The sequence below is a fragment of the Danio aesculapii genome, chromosome 12 (assembly GCF_903798145.1).
Source record: "Danio aesculapii chromosome 12, fDanAes4.1, whole genome shotgun sequence".
In the NCBI taxonomy this organism is placed as follows: Eukaryota; Metazoa; Chordata; class Actinopteri; order Cypriniformes; family Danionidae; genus Danio; species Danio aesculapii.
In genome coordinates this window covers 3,212,716-3,230,215 of record NC_079446.1, presented here as the reverse complement: position 1 = coordinate 3,230,215, position 17,500 = coordinate 3,212,716, and the positions used below count along the sequence as shown (strand labels likewise).

The window sequence follows — 17,500 nt, the reverse complement described above, 5'->3', positions numbered from 1 at the left end:
GTGTGTCTGGTGATGGCCTTGACCAGCTCAGTGGTGGTTATCGTGTATCTGTGTGTTCTGCCCATCATCTTCAGCTCGTATCCCGTTCACTGGATCCTCTGGCATCTGTGTTATGGTCACTGGAATCTGCTCATGGTCGTCTTTCATTACTATAAAGCCACGACCACACTGCCCGGTTTCCCTCCACAGGTGCCGGACCACGTTACACTTGTTTTTTCACAGTCTATTGTCACATTTTAAGCGAGCCGTGTTTTGCATGTTAGGAAGCCATATGTATTTCGTTTACATTTATGTCGTTGAGAAAAACACAAACAATAATAAACTCTTGTTGTTAAAAATTAATTGTAGAAGAGATGGCTTATTTTAAGCTAGGTGGTTTTGAGCTAATCTTATTTTTAATCTATTTGTATTCTCATTTAGTTTAATAAAGGAACAATTAATGTAGTTTATATAGCTATAAAAATAATAAAACAATACTTTTTTAGAAGATTGCAATGAAAATGTTGGATAGACAAGGATGGATGGATGGATAGATCGCTGGACAGTCAGATGGATGGGTGGCTGGATAAATAGCTGGACGGTTGGATTGATGGATAGACAAACGGATGAATAGATGGATGGACAGATGTATAGATAGCTGGACGGGTGGATAGATAAATAGCTGGATGGATAGACTGATTGATAGATAACTGAATGGATGGATAGATAACTGGACGGATGGAGGGAGATAGACAGACGGACAGATCGATAGCTGACAGATAAATAGATGGATTGAGAGATGGATAGACAGCTGGACGTATGGATGGATAAATATTTGGACAGATGGATGGGATGGATGGATGGATAGATCGCTGGACAGACAGATGGATGGCTGGCTGGATAAATAGCTGGACGGTTGGATTGGTGGATAGACAAACGGATGAATAGATAGCTGGATGGATGGATGGACAGATGTATAGATAGCTTGACGGGTGGATAGATAAATAAATAGCTGGATGGATAGACTGATTGATAGATAACTGGATGGATGGATAGATAACTGGACGGATGGAGGGAGATAGACAGACGGACAGATCGATAGCTGACAGATAAATAGATGGATTGAGAGATGGATAGACAGCTGGACGTTTGGATGGATAAATATATGGACAGATGGATGGAATGATAGATGGATGGATAGATAGCTGGACAGACAGATGGATGGGTGGCTGGATAAATAGCTGGACGGTTGGATTGATGGATAGACAAACGGATGAATAGATAGCTAGCTGGATGGATGGATGGACAGATGTATAGATAGCTGGACGGGTGGATAGATAAATAGCTGGATGGATAGACTGATTGATAGATAACTGGACGGATGGAGGGAGATAGACAGACAGACAGATCGATAGCTGACAGATAAATAGATGGATTGAGAGATTGATAGATAGCTGGACGTATGGATGGATAAATATTTGGACAGATGGATGGAATGATAGATGGATGGGTAGATGAATGGATAGATAGCAGATGAATGGAGAGATGGGTGGATAATTGGTTTAGTGGTCGGATCGATACTTGGATTATGGATGGATGGAACAGACGAATGGATGGGTAGATGGATAGATAAGTAGACAGATGAACAGATGGATGAGTGGTTTCGGTGGTTGGTTGGATAGGTGGATGGATGAATAGATGGGTAGATGGATAGATAAATAGACATGAATAGATGAGTGGTTTTGGTGGTTTGTTGGATAGATGCATGCATGGACGGATAGGTGAATGGATGGGTAGATGGATAGATAAGTAGACAGATGAATGGATGGATGAATAAACGAATGGTTTGGCGGTTGGTTGGATTGATGGATGGATGAACGGATGGGTAGATGCATAGATAAGTAGACAGATAATTGGATGGATGAATAAATTAATGGTTTGGCGGTTGGTTGGATTGACGGATGGATGGATAGATGAATGGATGGTAGATAGATAGATAAGTAGACAGATGGATGGATGAATAAATTAATGGTTTGGCGGTTGGTTGGATTGATAGATGGATGGATGGATGAATGGATGGGTAGATGAATAGAAAAGTAGACAGATGGATGGATGGATGGATGAATAAATTAATGGTTTGGCGGTTGGTTGGATTGATGGATGGATGGATGGATGAATGGATGGGTAGATGAATAGAAAAGTAGACAGATGGATGGATGGATGGATGGATGAATAAATTAATGGTTTGGCGGTTGGTTGGATTGATGGATGGATGGATAGATGAATGGATGGGTAGATGGATAGATAAGTAGACAGATGGATGGATGAATAAATTAATGGTTTGGCGGTTGGTTGGATTGATAGATGGACGGATGGGTAGATGAATAAATAAGAAGACAGATGAATGGATGGATGAATAAATTAATGGTTTGGCGGTTGGTTGGATTGATAGATGGATGGATGGATGGATGGATGAATGGATGGGTAGATGAATAGATAAGTAGACAGATGAATGGATGGATGAATAAATTAATGGTTTGGCGGTTGGTTGGATTGATGGATGGATGGATAGATGAATGGATGGATAGATGGATAGATAAGTAGACAGATGGATAGATGAATAAATGAATGGTTTGGCGGTTGGTTGGATTGATAGATGGATGGGTAGATGAATAGATAAGTAGACAGATGAATGGATGGATGAATAAATTTATGATTTGGCGGTTGGTTGGATTGATGGATGGATGGACGGATAGATGAACGGATGGGTAGATGAATAGATAAGTAGACAGATGAATGGATGGATAGATGAATAAATTAATGGTTTGGCGGTTGGTTGGATTGATTGATGGATGGACGGATAGATGAATGGATGGGTAGATGGATTGAGAAGTAGACAGATGGCTGGATGGATGAACAAATTAATGGTTTGGCGGTTGGTTGGATTGATGGATGGATGGATGGACGGATAGATAAACAGATGGGTAGATGGATAGATAAGTAAACAGATGAATGGATGGATGAATAAATGAATGGTTTGGCGGTTGGCTGGATTGATGGATGGATGGATGGATGGATGGACGGATAGATGAACAGATGGGTAGATGGATAGATAAGTAGACAGATGAATGAATGGATGGATGGATGAATAAACGAATGGTTTGGCGGTTGGATGGATGGACGGATAGATGAATGGATGGATAAACGGATGAACTGATAGATGGATGGATAATTATATGGATGGACAGAAGAACAGATGTTCATTTCTTCATCGTGTGCTTTTTGTGTTCAGGATTGACTCTTTCATCAGTGTTTGTTTTGTGCTTCTGTTTTTTCTTTCAGGAAAAGACTGATATTCCGACTGTTACCATCTGTAAAAAATGTATAGTTCCCAAACCAGCCCGAACCCATCACTGCAGCATCTGCAACAGGTACACAACAAACACAAACACACACCAGAACTCTTCTCATGTGCAGTGTGTCAGACTCTATAATCAATATAAATATAAATAAATGAACACATTTTTATAAGAAACAAAACAATGATTGACGAACAACATTGGTGGCAGCGTGTGGAATAACAATTGAGTAAATACTGGATTAAAATTAATAAACATTTTTACATTCATAATTTTTATATAAAAAGAAATGGTTCATTATTTCTAAGTAACATTTAAATATATATATATATATCATATTTAAAAACAAAATTAATAAAATTTTTAATTGAAATGTGTAATTGATAAAATCATAACTGTGAAATTAGATTCAATTAAATTTAACAATTGTGATATTTTTATATTTTGTTCATTCAGTCCATTTAATAACAAATAATTAATGAATAAGAGTTAATGTAATTAATAATCACCAGTTCTGAAAGTTCATTAGTTCCATGTCTTAATTTAAATATCTTAAAGGGCACATAGTTTACATCTTTTTTATGATTTAATATTAATATTATGGCTCTCCTGAGTGTGCCAGTTTAGGTTCAGTTTAAAACACAATTCAGATTTTTTTATTATAATGTGTTAAATAGTGTCATGTTGGGGGCGTGTCCACAGCTCGCTGATTTAGGGGTGTGTTGCTTCACATGTAGATTAGTTTCGGCTTCCCGCCAACGTAACAAGGGGGCGGGGCCATGAACTCACCCGCTCTGCAACAGAGTCTGACAGGCAGACGGAGGAGAGAGAGGATCACCATTCAGTCGTACATATACGGCTCTGACACAGACCAAGCAGAGAGTACAAAATCATTTGTGTCTTTGTACAGTTTTACAGCCAACTGTGTGCTAGTTTCAAGTGCTGAGCTTGTACACAGAAACTAATAACCACGCACACGGAATTAACTTTGACTGAGGCACTGGATGCGCCGCTCGAAGCCGCGACACGGCACACCAGACACTCTCTGTGGCACACCAGAAGCATGAAGTGTCCCGAATCGTCGCGCCACGCATTTTTGAATTCTAAACAGGTTTCTGCAGCGGTCCGCGGCGCCCAGCCGTCGACTTGAGTGTACCCTGATAGAAACCGATGTTTAGTATTCTAAAACGCATGCTAGTTAAGATCACAGGGAGCTTCTGGGATCGCGAGAAATGCAAACGGCTGAAGTATAAGGTAGACTCAATGAGAAGTACACATGTTTGCAAACCTACCTAAAGATACAACCAATAATTCCGATTAGAGCGATAATGTGGAGAATATTGATCTTGTGTTGAGCCCAATGAGCCTTGCATCTAAAAATAGAGCTAGCGTGTTACATTAGTGATATCGCTTCGACTCACGCTGAAAATGGCGGACGTGAATCAACAAACTGAGGATATGATGACGCGCCTGTCAATCAATATTGGTGGGCGGGGGGACCGCTCTCCTACGTAAAGTTGCGGTCGATTTGAAAACAGCTCCAATTGGTCCACCGTTTTTTATGTTGTTAAATTAAAAAAAAAGCACTGGGTGTGTTTATATCACCCCAATATGACGGTCTATACACCATACATGCACATATGTCTGTCCAAACAGCTTGAAAAGTAGATTTTTTACCATAGGTGCCCTTTAATAAATTATATTAATAAAAACTTGTAACATTGTACTGTTGTTTTGTTTCCCATTACAGATGCATTTTGAAAATGGACCACCACTGTCGTATCCTTCTGCAGCCACCATTAAATAAAACTGACCTTGTGATATGTGAATAAAATCAAGTGTGTTGTTGTGGTTTCCGTCTTAACATCCTCTGGTCAGCCTGGTTGAATAACTGCGTGGGTCACTTCAACCACCGCTACTTCTTCAGTTTCTGTCTCTTCATGACCATGGGCTGCGTCTACTGCAGCATCAGTGCCAAAGACATGTTCCTGGACGCTTACAATGCCATCGAGGTCAGTCCGTCTGCCTGTTCTTCACTTCCTGTTCAGACTTTTATTTGGTAAACGACAAAATTTAAAGAAGCTGCATCGATTTGATCAAAATACAGTAATATTTTCAAAACTATTTCAATTTTATGTGATATGGTGGCTCAGTGGTTAGCACTGTCACCTTACAGCAAGAAGGTTGCTGGTTCGAGTCCCGACTGGGCCAGTTGGCTTTTCTGTGTGGAGTTTGCATGTTCTCCCCGTGTTGGCGTGGGTTTCCTCCGGGTGAATTGAATAAACTAAATTGTCCGTAGTGTATGAGTGTGTATGTGAAAATGTGTTTATGGGTGTTTCGGCTGGAAGGGCATCTGCTGCATGAAAACATATGTTGGAATAGTTGGCGGTTCATTCCGCTGTGGCGACCCCTAATAAATAAGTGATCCTCATTTGTAACATTACTTTCACTTTTGATCATTTTAATGCAGATTATAAGAACGTTTCCTTCAGAGAGCCTTTAAATCTTCATTACAGTGGGCTTATATGCATATGTGTGTGTGTGTATTTGTGTAGTCAGGCAGGTATATGGGCGGAGCCTCTCAGGGGGAGGCGGTACCAGGGGCGGGGCTTGTTTACATCTCATTCCAGCATCAGGTAGAAGCTTCACAGAGGCTGCATGTTCACTGGGCAAAACTCCTTGGGGGCAAAAGCTGACATTTCGTGCATGTTTTTACTGTAAAGAATGTTCCGTGGTAAATACAAGCTCAGCCTGCTGTTGATTTCCGCTACACATTTTTTGTTTTGTGTTAAATGCAAGTCTGTGGTGCAAAATGTTTGTACAGCGGGGGAAATAAGTATTAAACACATCACCGTTTCTCTCAGAAAACTTATTTCTAAAGCTGCCGTTGACTTGAAATGTTCCCCAGATGTTAGTAACAAACATAAGAAATCCGTATATGCAAAGAAAACAATATGAATTAGTTTACAAATGAATGAAGTACTGTATAATAAAATGACGCAGGGAAAAAAAGTATTGAACACATGAAGAAAGGAAGGTGTAGAAAGACATGGAAAGCCCAGACAGCAGCTGAAGGACAGCAGCTGTGGCTTCAATCTGGGTTTTGTTTAATCGTTTTAGGACAACTTTAATGAAAGGTGATGAACCACTTCAAATGTTGACAACTGTAGTTCGTGTTCATCTCTGCCCAGTGGACCTGCAGCCAGAGACAGTAGAGGAAGATCAATAGTTCTCCTTAAAGGGACAGTTCACCCTAAAAGTCTGTTGTTTCCTCATTCTCCACTTGTTTCAAACCTGTTTGAGTTTCCTTCTACTGTTGAACACAGAGGAAGATATTCTGAAGAATGCTGGGAAAACAAAACAGCCTTGACTTCTTACTATTGACGTCAATGGATTTTCCCCCCAACATTCTTCAGAATATCTTCTCTTGTGTTGAACAGGAGAAAGAAATTCATGAGTGTGAGGAAATTCAGTTTTGGATGAACTATCCCTTTAATGTTTGTAGCTGTGTAGTACATTAGTAATTTGTAGGATTATTAGAGTAGACTTTTAGCCTTTAGAGATGTCACTGAAGTAATGATGCAGAAAAATCAGCTTTGAATTACAGGAATAAATTACATTTTAATAAAACGTATTAAGATTGAAATCAGTTATTTGAATGCATACTAATATGTCACAATATTACTATTTTTACTGTATTTTGAATCAAATAAATAGACTTAAAAACTCCACTGATATTATAATAATGCTTGTTTCTTGATAATCAGATCAGCAAATTAGAGTGATTTCTGAGGGATTATCATATGACTGAAGTAACGATGGTTAGAATTATAAATATAAAGAAATAAAGGACTTTTTAACATGTAGTAAGATGTTTAAATGTGTAATAATATTTCACAATATTACTATTTCTAATCATATTAATAGACTTTTAAAAACTCCATTGATAATTATAATAATGCTTGTTTCTTGATAATCAGATCAGCCCATTAGAGTGATTTCTGATTTTCAGCAAGCACTTGCTCGATCAGATCAACGCCCCCGCCCCCCCCCCCCCCCCATCTCCCCCTCCCTCTGCTCTTCACTTTGCGATTGCCAACCCCCCACCCCCCCTTTTCACTTTGTGATCGACCAATCACCACCACGCCCTCCCCACTTAATGATCGCCGCACCTTGTTGAGCACCTGCCCCTGCACTCTCAGAAATAAAGGTACGCGAGCTGTCACTGGGGTGGTACCTTTTCAAAAGGTAAACATTTGTACCATATTAACACCTCAAGGGTACACATTAGTACCTAAAAAGTACAAAAGAGTTCCTCTTAAAATTTTTAGGTACTAATATATACTTTTGAGGTACCAATATGAATTCTTTAAGTACAGATGTGTACCTTTTGAAAAGCCACCACCCCAGTGACCGCTCGCGTACCTTTATTTCTGAGAGTGTGTAAGGGTCTGTGCACGGGCTTGCTTTTTAACATAAATTAAGATAAATATGTCACAGTATATCTCACAATATTACTATTTTTACTGTATTTTGAATCAAATAAATAGACTTAAAAACTCCACTGATATTATAATAATGCTTGTTTCTTGATAATCAAATTAGCCTATTAGAGTGATTTCTGATGGATCATGTAAGATTGAAGACTGGAGCAGTGATGCAGATAATTCAGCTTTGAATTACAGAAATAAATGACTTTTTAACATGTATTTGAATGTGTAATAATATGTCACAATATTACTATTTTTACTGTATTTTGAATCAAATAAATGATAATAATGCTTGTTTCTTGATAATCAGATCAGCATATTAGAGTGATTTCTGATTAATTTTTCTTGTGATTGAAGTAACGATGTTTGGATTATAAATATAAAGAAATAAATGACTTTAACATGTGTTAAGATATTTGAATGTGTAATAATATCACAATATTCCTATTTGTACTGTATTTCTAATCATATTAATAGACTCTTAAAAACTCCACTGATATTATAATAATGCTTGTTTCTTGATAATCAAATTAGCCTATTAGAGTGATTTCTGAGGGATCATGTGAGATTGAAGACTGGAGTAATGATGCAGATAATTCAGCTTTGAATTACAGAAATAAATGACTTTTTAACATGTATTAGGATATTTAAATGTGTAGTAATATCTCACAATATTACAAATTTGACTGTATTTTGAATCATATTAATAGACTTTTAAAAACTCCATTGATAATTATAATAATGCTTGTTTCTTGATAATCAGATGAGCATATTAGAGTGATTTCTGAGGGATTGTCATATGACTGAAGTAACTATGGTTAGAATTATAAATATAAAGAAATAAAGGACTTTTTAACAAGTAGTAAGATATTTAAATGTGTAATAATATGTCACAATATTACTATTTTGAATCATATTAATAGACTCTTAAAAACTCCATAATTATAATAATGCTTGTTTCTTGATAATCAGATCAGCCTATTAGAGTGATTTCTGACGGATCACATGACTCTAGAGACTGGAGTAATGATACAGATAATTCAGCTTGGAATTACAGGAGTAAATAACATTTTTAAACATCTTAAGATTGAAATCAGTTATTGGAATGCGTAATAATCTCACAAATTTGACTATTTTATTAATCAAACACAAGGACTCTTCTAAAACCCTATTGATATTTCTAATAATGCAGTGTAGCAGAGGCCAGCTAGTGAAGTGCTGTGCAGGTAAACCTCACTCCTCTGACCTCTAAAGGTGCTCTAGTGACAGATACTAGAGGCCATGGACTTTAGACTCATTGGTAGAGCAACCGACTCCCATGAGGAAGGTCGCCGGTTCGATCCAAGCTCGAAGCGGGTGGGGTAGTGTAGGACCGGCGTGGTTACATTGGTGCCGTGACCCGGATGGAAGTGAGGTATAGTGGGGTGAGTGTAGCAGTGGCCAGCTAGTGAAGTGCAGTAAATCAGTTATTAGAATACATACTAATATTTCACAATATCACTATTTTTACTGTATTTTAAATCAAATAAATGGATTTTTAAAACTCTTACCAACTTCAGATTTGTAGTGCTAGTTTATTAGTTCTATAACCGAATGATTATGTTCTAAACTAGTGATTTGAGCACGTATCTTATTGATATTATTGTTGTAGAGCTCGTATCAAACTCCTCCACCTGCCTTCACTCATCAGGAGAGAGTGGTACACAAGAGTCTGGTTTACCTGTGGGTGCTGACCAGGTGAGATCTCTGTATGTGTGTGTGTGTGTGCCTTTTATTTTGTGTGTTGTGGGGACCAAATGTTCCCTCAAATATAGCAAAAGTCATCTTTTAGTCATTTTTGACCTTAAGGGGACATTTTTTTGGTCCCCATAAGGAAAACGGCTGATAAATCAATAGAAATGATGTATTTTGTAAATGTAAAACTGCAGATTGTTTCTTGAGGGTTGAGTTTAGGGGTAGATGTGGAGGATGAGGACACAGCCTGTACAGTAGAAACATCATTACATGCATGAGAAGTCCTCATACAGATGGCTGTATAACATTGTGTGCATGCGTGTGTGTTTATAATCTTGTTTTCGCTTTGTAATGTAGATATTTAGAACTAGAAACAAGATTTTCATATAGATTCCATATAAATACAGTAATTAAAATAAACTAAAATTAAATAAATAGATAATCCAGACTCAACATTGAAGCTCTTGCGATGTGACTTTTGCAGATGCGCACATTGCGTTATCATTGCTGAAACCATATATTGTGCAGCCCTAATCGATGACCTGATATAATAACTGGAAGTCTAGGTAATGTAATCACTGTGATATGTGTGTGTGTGTGTGTGTGTGTTCGTTCAGCTCTGTGGCAGTGGCTCTGGGTGCTCTGACGTTGTGGCACGCCATTCTGATCACCAGAGGAGAAACCAGCATAGAGAGACACATCAACCGCAAGGAGAGGCGACGACTCAAACTCAGGGGGAAAGTACGAGCTGAACACACACGCATACACACGTTCTCTCTCTCTCACACACACACACATTCAGGAGAGAGAAGACACAGATGCCTTTCTGAAACTAACAGCACAATGCAATCGATAACTTAAATAAATGACATCTGTTCTTATTTTGCTTTATAAAGTAGTTTGTTTTTCATTGTCACTCTTATATTTTTGGGATTTATTATAAATATTAGACTTGCAAATAATTAGTACTGTTAGTTATTAGTTGTATTATATTAATAATATGTATTCATATATTTTTGTTGTCATTTTTGTTCCCCAGATTTCATCTTCTTATTATTTTTTTTATTATTTTCATTTTTTTCTTCATTCATCTCATCTTTTTTTTTTTTTAGAGATGAATTTATGCAAAATTAGCTGAACAAAAGCAACCGGATACATATTTCCTATTAATAAACATCAGAAAAATGATAAAAACTATAAATAGATTTGAACATATTTCTGTCATTGCATTTGTGCTGTGGTTTTCATTTCTATTTATGTTTAATATTAGTTTAATTATTATTAGTTTTTTGATGTTGTTTAAATGAAAGTCTCAAAATAATGTTGTATTGCAAATACTAATGATACTACTATTATAAATACCATATTCAATATATAGAGTTGAAGATAAAAATAATGTTGTATTGCAAATACTAATATTATAAGTACCATATTCAATATATAGAGTTGAAGATAAAGACATTCGCCCTCCTGTGAAATGAATTCTTTTACAAATATTTCCCAAGTGATGTTAAACAGATTTGTTCAACACATTTCTAAGCATAATAGTTTTAATAACTCATCTCTAATAACTGATTTCTTTTCTCTTTGTCATGATGACAGTAAATAATATTAGACTAGATATTCTTCAAGTTATTGTATAACGATGGTTTGTTCTGTAGACAACTGAAATATAACAATCTTAAGGGGGCTTATAATATTAACCTTAGCAGGTTTTACAAATATTTCTTTTAGTATCACTAGAAATAAAACAGAGCCTTGACCTTAAATTGTTCTTTTTATTTATTTTTTTTTATTAAAAACTCCTTTCTAGCTTGAAATAAAGCAAATAGACTTTCTTCAGAAGAAAAAATATTACAGGAAATACTGTGAAAAATTCCTGAATCTGTTAAACATCACTTGGGAAATATTTGATAGAATGAAAACAAACAAACACACACATTTTTATTGTCATTTCACATTTTAATGAACCCTTTTGTGTTATGAACTCACAGCTTTTCCGTAACCCGTACCACCATGGAAGAATTAACAACTGGAGGATATTTTTCGGTGTTGAAAAAGGAAGGTGAGATGCTAAATATTTTATTATTTCCCATATATACACTACCTGACCAAAGTCTTGTCGCCTATTCAAGTTTCAGGAACAACAAATAATAACTTGACTTCTAGTTGATCATTTGGTATCAGAAGTGGCTTATATGAAAGGCAAAGGCCTCTAGATTACACTTATTTGACCACAATAAAATATGATCATGTCTTGATTTTGAATGATTTCATTAGGACAGTAAGGTCTGACTCTGCTCAGACTAAAGTCTTGTCACTGAACCTTCAATAATGTCCAGTATAGAACATGTGGTCATGCTGCAGTGGAAACAGAATGAATATTGTGTCTGACTCCATCATGAGCTTGGAGGACTGCATCCATACATCTCTGCAATGACTCAAATCACTGATTAATAAAGTCATCTGGAATGGCAAAGAAAGCGTTCTTGCAGGACTCCCAGAGTTCATCAAGATTCTTTGGATTCATCTTCAATGCCTCCTCCTCCATCTTACCCCAGACATGCTTAATAATGTTCATGTCTGGTGACTGGGCTGGCCAATCCTGGAGCACCTTGACCTTCTTTGCTTTCAGCAGCTTTGATGTGGAGGCTGAAGTATGAGGAGCGCTATCCTGCTGGAGAATTCACCCTCTCCTGTGGTCTGTAATGTAATGGGCAGCACAAATGTCTTGATACCTCAGGCTGTTGATGTTGATCATCCACTCTGCAGATCTCTCGCACACCCCCATACAGAATATAACCCCAAACCATGAATTTTCCTTCACCAAACTTGACAGATTTCTTCTGCAGTATGTGTGATGATTGGGATGCAGATCAACAGATGATTCATCAGAAAATCTACATTCTGACACTTTTCCAAATGACCAACAAGAAGTCAAGTTATTATTTGTTGCTCTCACAACTGAGATCAGCGACAAGACTTATGTCAGGTAGTGTGTGTATATATAGATAGATAGATAGATAGATAGATAGATAGATAGATAGATAGATAGATAGATAGATAGATAGATATACTGTACAGTATTTCCTATAATATTTTTTCTTCTGGAGAAAGTCTTATTTGTTTTATTTCGGCTAGAATAAAAGCAGTTTTTAATATTTTAAGACCTAATTTGAGGTCAATATTATTAACCCCCTTAAGCAAAGTCTACAGAACAGACCACTCATGGTAAAGATGAAAGAAATCCGTTATTAGAAATGGGTTATTAAAACCATCATGTTTAGAAATGTAGAATTAAAGTACTGTTTGTATCTCGTCAGTGATTGGCTGAGGCGTGTCCTGCTGCCCTCGGCTCATCCTCCTCTTGGAGACGGCCTGATGTGGGACTGTCCTGCCTACAGGAGCAGCACCACCGCCATATAAACACACACACTCATATCACAGACTCTAATGAGGAGCTTTTAACGGTGGTCTACTCAAGTGTGTGTTTCTGCTGCAGTGTGAGATGCTGTGTTTTTTCTAGATGTGCCGAGTTCCTCGTCGTACTTGGTGCCAAAGATTTTTGACATCTGTGGAATATCTTTTTCTATAACTCAAAGACTGATGATCATCATCATTTATGGCTATCTTTGAGCGCTGTACTTTTAACAAACTCCTTTTTTCACTTCCTATCTGAATGTCAAAACATTTCCAAAGTGGTCCATTTTGTTAACATGTTTTATATTTAACATTTTTATATTATTATTATTATTTTTGTTCATGAAACAGGTCTAAATATACAGAAGCTGTGACTGTGGGCTGCAGAAGTCAGAGACTGTGGGGAAAAAGATTACATATTAGATATTTTGTAATGATTTTTCTATTTAATTACTGTATAAATGATATTATATGTATGACAATGAATTTGAATATCAGGATATTAACCCTTGTGTGCTGTTGGGGATGTTTTCATCCACTCTGGGGTGATTGTGTCTCAATTTGGCCACAACTTTGTGTTTCAGCTAGCAGAATGATTTTTGGTGACAAACCATATTTAGAAAAGTGCTTTGAATAAAATAGAAAACCTCATTGATACACTCTGGGCAAATTGGCTACCCTTTTGTCATGTTCGGGATGAAAACATCCATTAAATTAAACTGCTGTAAAAATGCATCAGATTAATATTTTTTTGCATAAATCTGTCAATCAAACTCAGATCAAACGACTAAATTGCTTAGAAAATTACAGGATTTTAACTCTTTAATTGCCAAATTCATTAAATGATGTCACTGATTTGCTGAAAAATGCACAAGATGACGTATTTGTAGTATAAAAAGTAACTGTGGACTGGATGTTTTTAACCTTTTATCAGAGTCTTGGACATGTGAAACAGCATGGTCTTTGATGCATTGTTTTTATTTAATTTTATTTTTTCTCCTAATTTACAGTTGGTGTCTGTTTTCACCCCATTGACTTCCATTATAACCACATTGATTATTACAAAACCATGACGCCACATAATCATGCATTTTTGATTGTTGGTGGTTTTGCCTGTTGGGAAGAGGTCGAAGTCGTAATTTTTACTGTTGATCATCAGTTGGCACCATTAACCCTTTAGATAGGCCTGTGCAAAAAAATTCTAGATTTTATATGGAGTATAACAGCTAATTATAGTGTGTGTATGTGAGTGAGACTTTTGCACACTTACCTTGATGTGTCTGAGAAAATCAAAATATACACCTCAGATCTCAGAACTACATGGAGTAAACAAAAGCAAAGACTGCGTCTTGATGCACCATCAAATGTGGTTATAATGGAAGTGAATGGGGCAAAAACAGCCACCAACATGAAAATCTAACAATGCATCAAAGCCAATGAATTTACTAATCATTCAATGTCCAAGACTCTGAAAAAAGATTTTAAAAATCCACTCCACAATTAATCTTTATATTGAAAATACGTCATTGTGTGTGTTTTTCCCCTACAAAATCAATGACATCATTTATGAATTTAGCAATTAAAGTGTTAAAATCCTGAAATTTTCTAAACAATTTAGTAGTTTAATCAGGACTGAGGTTGATTTAACAGATTTATTAAAAAAAATGAACAAAATATTATTCTGAGGCATTTTTACATTCAAAACATATAAAAGTAGTCAATTTAAACAGTTAAAAAAAGTAATAACATGTTCAAAACTGCTACAAAAGGTTATTATTTATTCATTCATTTTGTGTCATAAGTTTATTTACTATATTTTAGACAAACTTTTGCAATAAAGTCTTACTCTGGATATTTGCTTATTTGCAACTAAAGCTGCGGTCACACTTGACTTTTCCTCCCATAGACTTCCATTCATATGCACGCGAATGCGTCAGACCGGAAACGCAAGGTCATGCGTCAAGTTTCGCATGTTGCTGCGGTGCAAAGTTCAAGCTTTGTGAACTCTGACCTGCGAAACCGCATCACTTGACTGCGTGAGACCAATCGAGGATCAAAACAGGACCTCTCTGGACAGAAATTTAAAACATGGAGCAATCGCTCACTTTATTAATGTCTAATCATCTCGTTTAATCCCGCCCCTTTTCGCAGCGCCGCACGACAGAATTTCGCACACACAAAGCCCGGTGTGACCGTAGCATAAACCTGTACTAATGTGTCACGATATTGGAATTTGATACCCATCGGTACTGAGATTTTAAAAACGTCCATTTCCCGCTAACATTTGAGCGCTGATTTGCCATTGTGCTCAACAGAAATGACTGTGATTGGCTGTGAAGGTCATCAGTTCGCCGAACTCGCCTCTGTTTACAGAGTGTAACCACAGATGCATTTTAAAACCGTGAACGCTCCGGTGTCCCTGTATCTGTGGTTACACTCAGTAAACAGCGGTGAGTTCAGTGAACTGATGACCTCCACAACCAATCACAGTCATTTCTGTTGAGCATGTGAACACAATGGCAAATCAGCGCTGTTTAAGAACGTGCTCAAATGTTAGCGGGGAAATGGACGTGTCTAAAATTCCAGTACTGATTGCTATCGAATTCCAGTGTCGGGACAACAAATGATAATTTCTTAACAACATTTTTACGAAGTGTTAAAACTCCTCAGACTTTTGGATCCCTGGTAAACAAGCAAGTGAACAATTTTTTTTGTGTGCGTGTTTGTAAGATTGAAGACATTTTTATTGTATCTGACATGTTGGTGTAATTGTGAATTGTATTTGTAACATCATCTATCAACGCCAGTCCAGCAAACACTGTACAGATGAACTGCTGGGATAAGAAAACAGCAATAAAACAAGTTCTTTGTTGGAAATTCTGACCATACAATTTATACCTTCAGCTTTTAAACATAAAATATGTTGAACTTGATGTACACGACCAGTCAAGAGTTTGTAATTGCTTTTAAATACATTTAAAAACGTTTTAGAAGAAGCCGATTCAGCTCACCAAGGCTGCATTTATTAGATCCAAAATACAGTGCAAACTGGAAAATATTATTACAGTTTAATGAACTATTTTCTTATTGAATGTAGCTTCAAATTTAATATACACTACCTGACCAAAGTCTTGTTGCCTACCCAAGTTTTAGGAACAACAAATAATAACTTGACTTCTAGTTGATCATTTGGTATCAGAAGTGGCTTATATGAAAGGCAAAGGCCTCTAGATTACACTTATTTTACCACAATAAAATATGATCATGTCTTGATTTTGAATGATTTCATTAGGACAGTAAGGTTTGACTCTGCTCAGACTAAAGTCTGGTCACTGAACAGAAATAATGTCCAGTATAGAATATGGGTCGGCACAGTGGCTCAGTGGTTAGTACTGTTGCCTTACAGCAAGAAGGTTGCTGGTTCGAGCCCCGGCTAGGCCAGTTGGCATTTCTGTGTGGAGTTTGCATGTTCTCCCCATGTTGGCGTGGGTTTCCTCCGGGTGCTCCGGTTTCCCCAACAAGTCCAATTACAGAATAAGTGAATTGGGTAAAGTAAATTGGCCTTAGTGTATGAGTGTGAATGTGAGTGTATGGGTGTTTCCCAGTACTGGGTTGCAGCTGGATGGGAATCCGCTGCGTAAAACATATGCTGGAATAGTTGGTGGTTCATTTCGCTGTGGCGACCCCTGATAAATAAGGGATTAAGCTGAAGGAGAATGAATGATACTACATTTCCTCTTGAGTAGACTATTCTCAAGATTATAAAGACTAATCGAGCTTAAAATGCTGCATTAAATCACAAGAATTAATTCAGCTTTAAACTACATTTAATAAAATAACAGTTATTTAATATTGAAATAACATTTCACTGTATGTTTATTAAATTAATGAGCCTTTGTGAGCATAATAAGCTCATTATAAATCAATGGCTGTGCATCTGTCTTTACGTTTTCCTTTAAAGCAGACCACGTTAAATCCAAAGTTTGTCACGATCTACACATTTACAAAAGTTTTATTGACAGTTCTGGACACTTAAATACTGTTTTATATTCTTGGTATCAGTTTTCTCCATTAGACTTTTAAGTTAGTCTCATGAAAATGGACAACAGACCAACAAATCCTACCATAAGGACCGTCGACGGCACATTCAGGGCGATGGGTTGTTTTTTCAGCATCAGACTAACGTTCCTATAAAGACGAGACGAGGTTTTCTCCTTTCAGCATTTGTTGTTGAAGGTCCGGCTGAAAGGAGCTTCAGTTTACGCAGTTTTTCAGTTTGTTTAGCAATCTCTATGCCCAGACAGGACAAATTTATTAAAAAAAGAGGATAGAGGAGTAAAATAAAAGGCTGTGAGCGGTGATCATCTCTGTTCGGGGCTCTTTGTTTCATAGCAGCACTGACCTGTTGTTCATCTTCCACCAGGACTTCCTAACAAAAACCTGCAGGTGAGAAAAGTCCCATTAGATGCAGTCTAATAGGAGAAAAGTTCATTTTCAATCAAAGCATGAACTACTGTG

At 37.0% G+C, this 17,500-nt stretch overlaps 2 protein-coding genes across 2 annotated transcripts in view; one reads left to right on the top strand and one right to left on the bottom strand.

Moving 5' to 3' along the window:
* zdhhc16b (zinc finger DHHC-type palmitoyltransferase 16b) overlaps positions 1–13,786 on the top strand; it is a 27,026-nt gene extending 13,240 nt beyond the window's left edge. Inside the window, exons 3-10 of the mRNA XM_056468970.1 lie at positions 1–189; positions 3,322–3,410; positions 5,089–5,117; positions 5,217–5,350; positions 9,480–9,565; positions 10,180–10,303; positions 11,557–11,627; positions 12,886–13,786. The exon at positions 1–189 is cut by the window's left edge and continues 6 nt beyond it. Of these exons, the coding sequence (XP_056324945.1) occupies positions 1–189; positions 3,322–3,410; positions 5,089–5,117; positions 5,217–5,350; positions 9,480–9,565; positions 10,180–10,303; positions 11,557–11,627; positions 12,886–12,988 (825 nt within the window). The 3' untranslated portion in view covers positions 12,989–13,786. The remainder of the gene's footprint in view (positions 190–3,321; positions 3,411–5,088; positions 5,118–5,216; positions 5,351–9,479; positions 9,566–10,179; positions 10,304–11,556; positions 11,628–12,885) is intronic.
* Positions 13,787–15,621: 1,835 nt separating this feature from the next.
* mms19 (MMS19 homolog, cytosolic iron-sulfur assembly component) overlaps positions 15,622–17,500 on the bottom strand; it is a 44,905-nt gene continuing 43,026 nt past the window's right edge. The window contains exon 31 of the mRNA XM_056468969.1: positions 15,622–17,422. Coding sequence (XP_056324944.1) covers positions 17,392–17,422 — 31 coding nt within the window. The 3' untranslated portion in view covers positions 15,622–17,391. The remainder of the gene's footprint in view (positions 17,423–17,500) is intronic.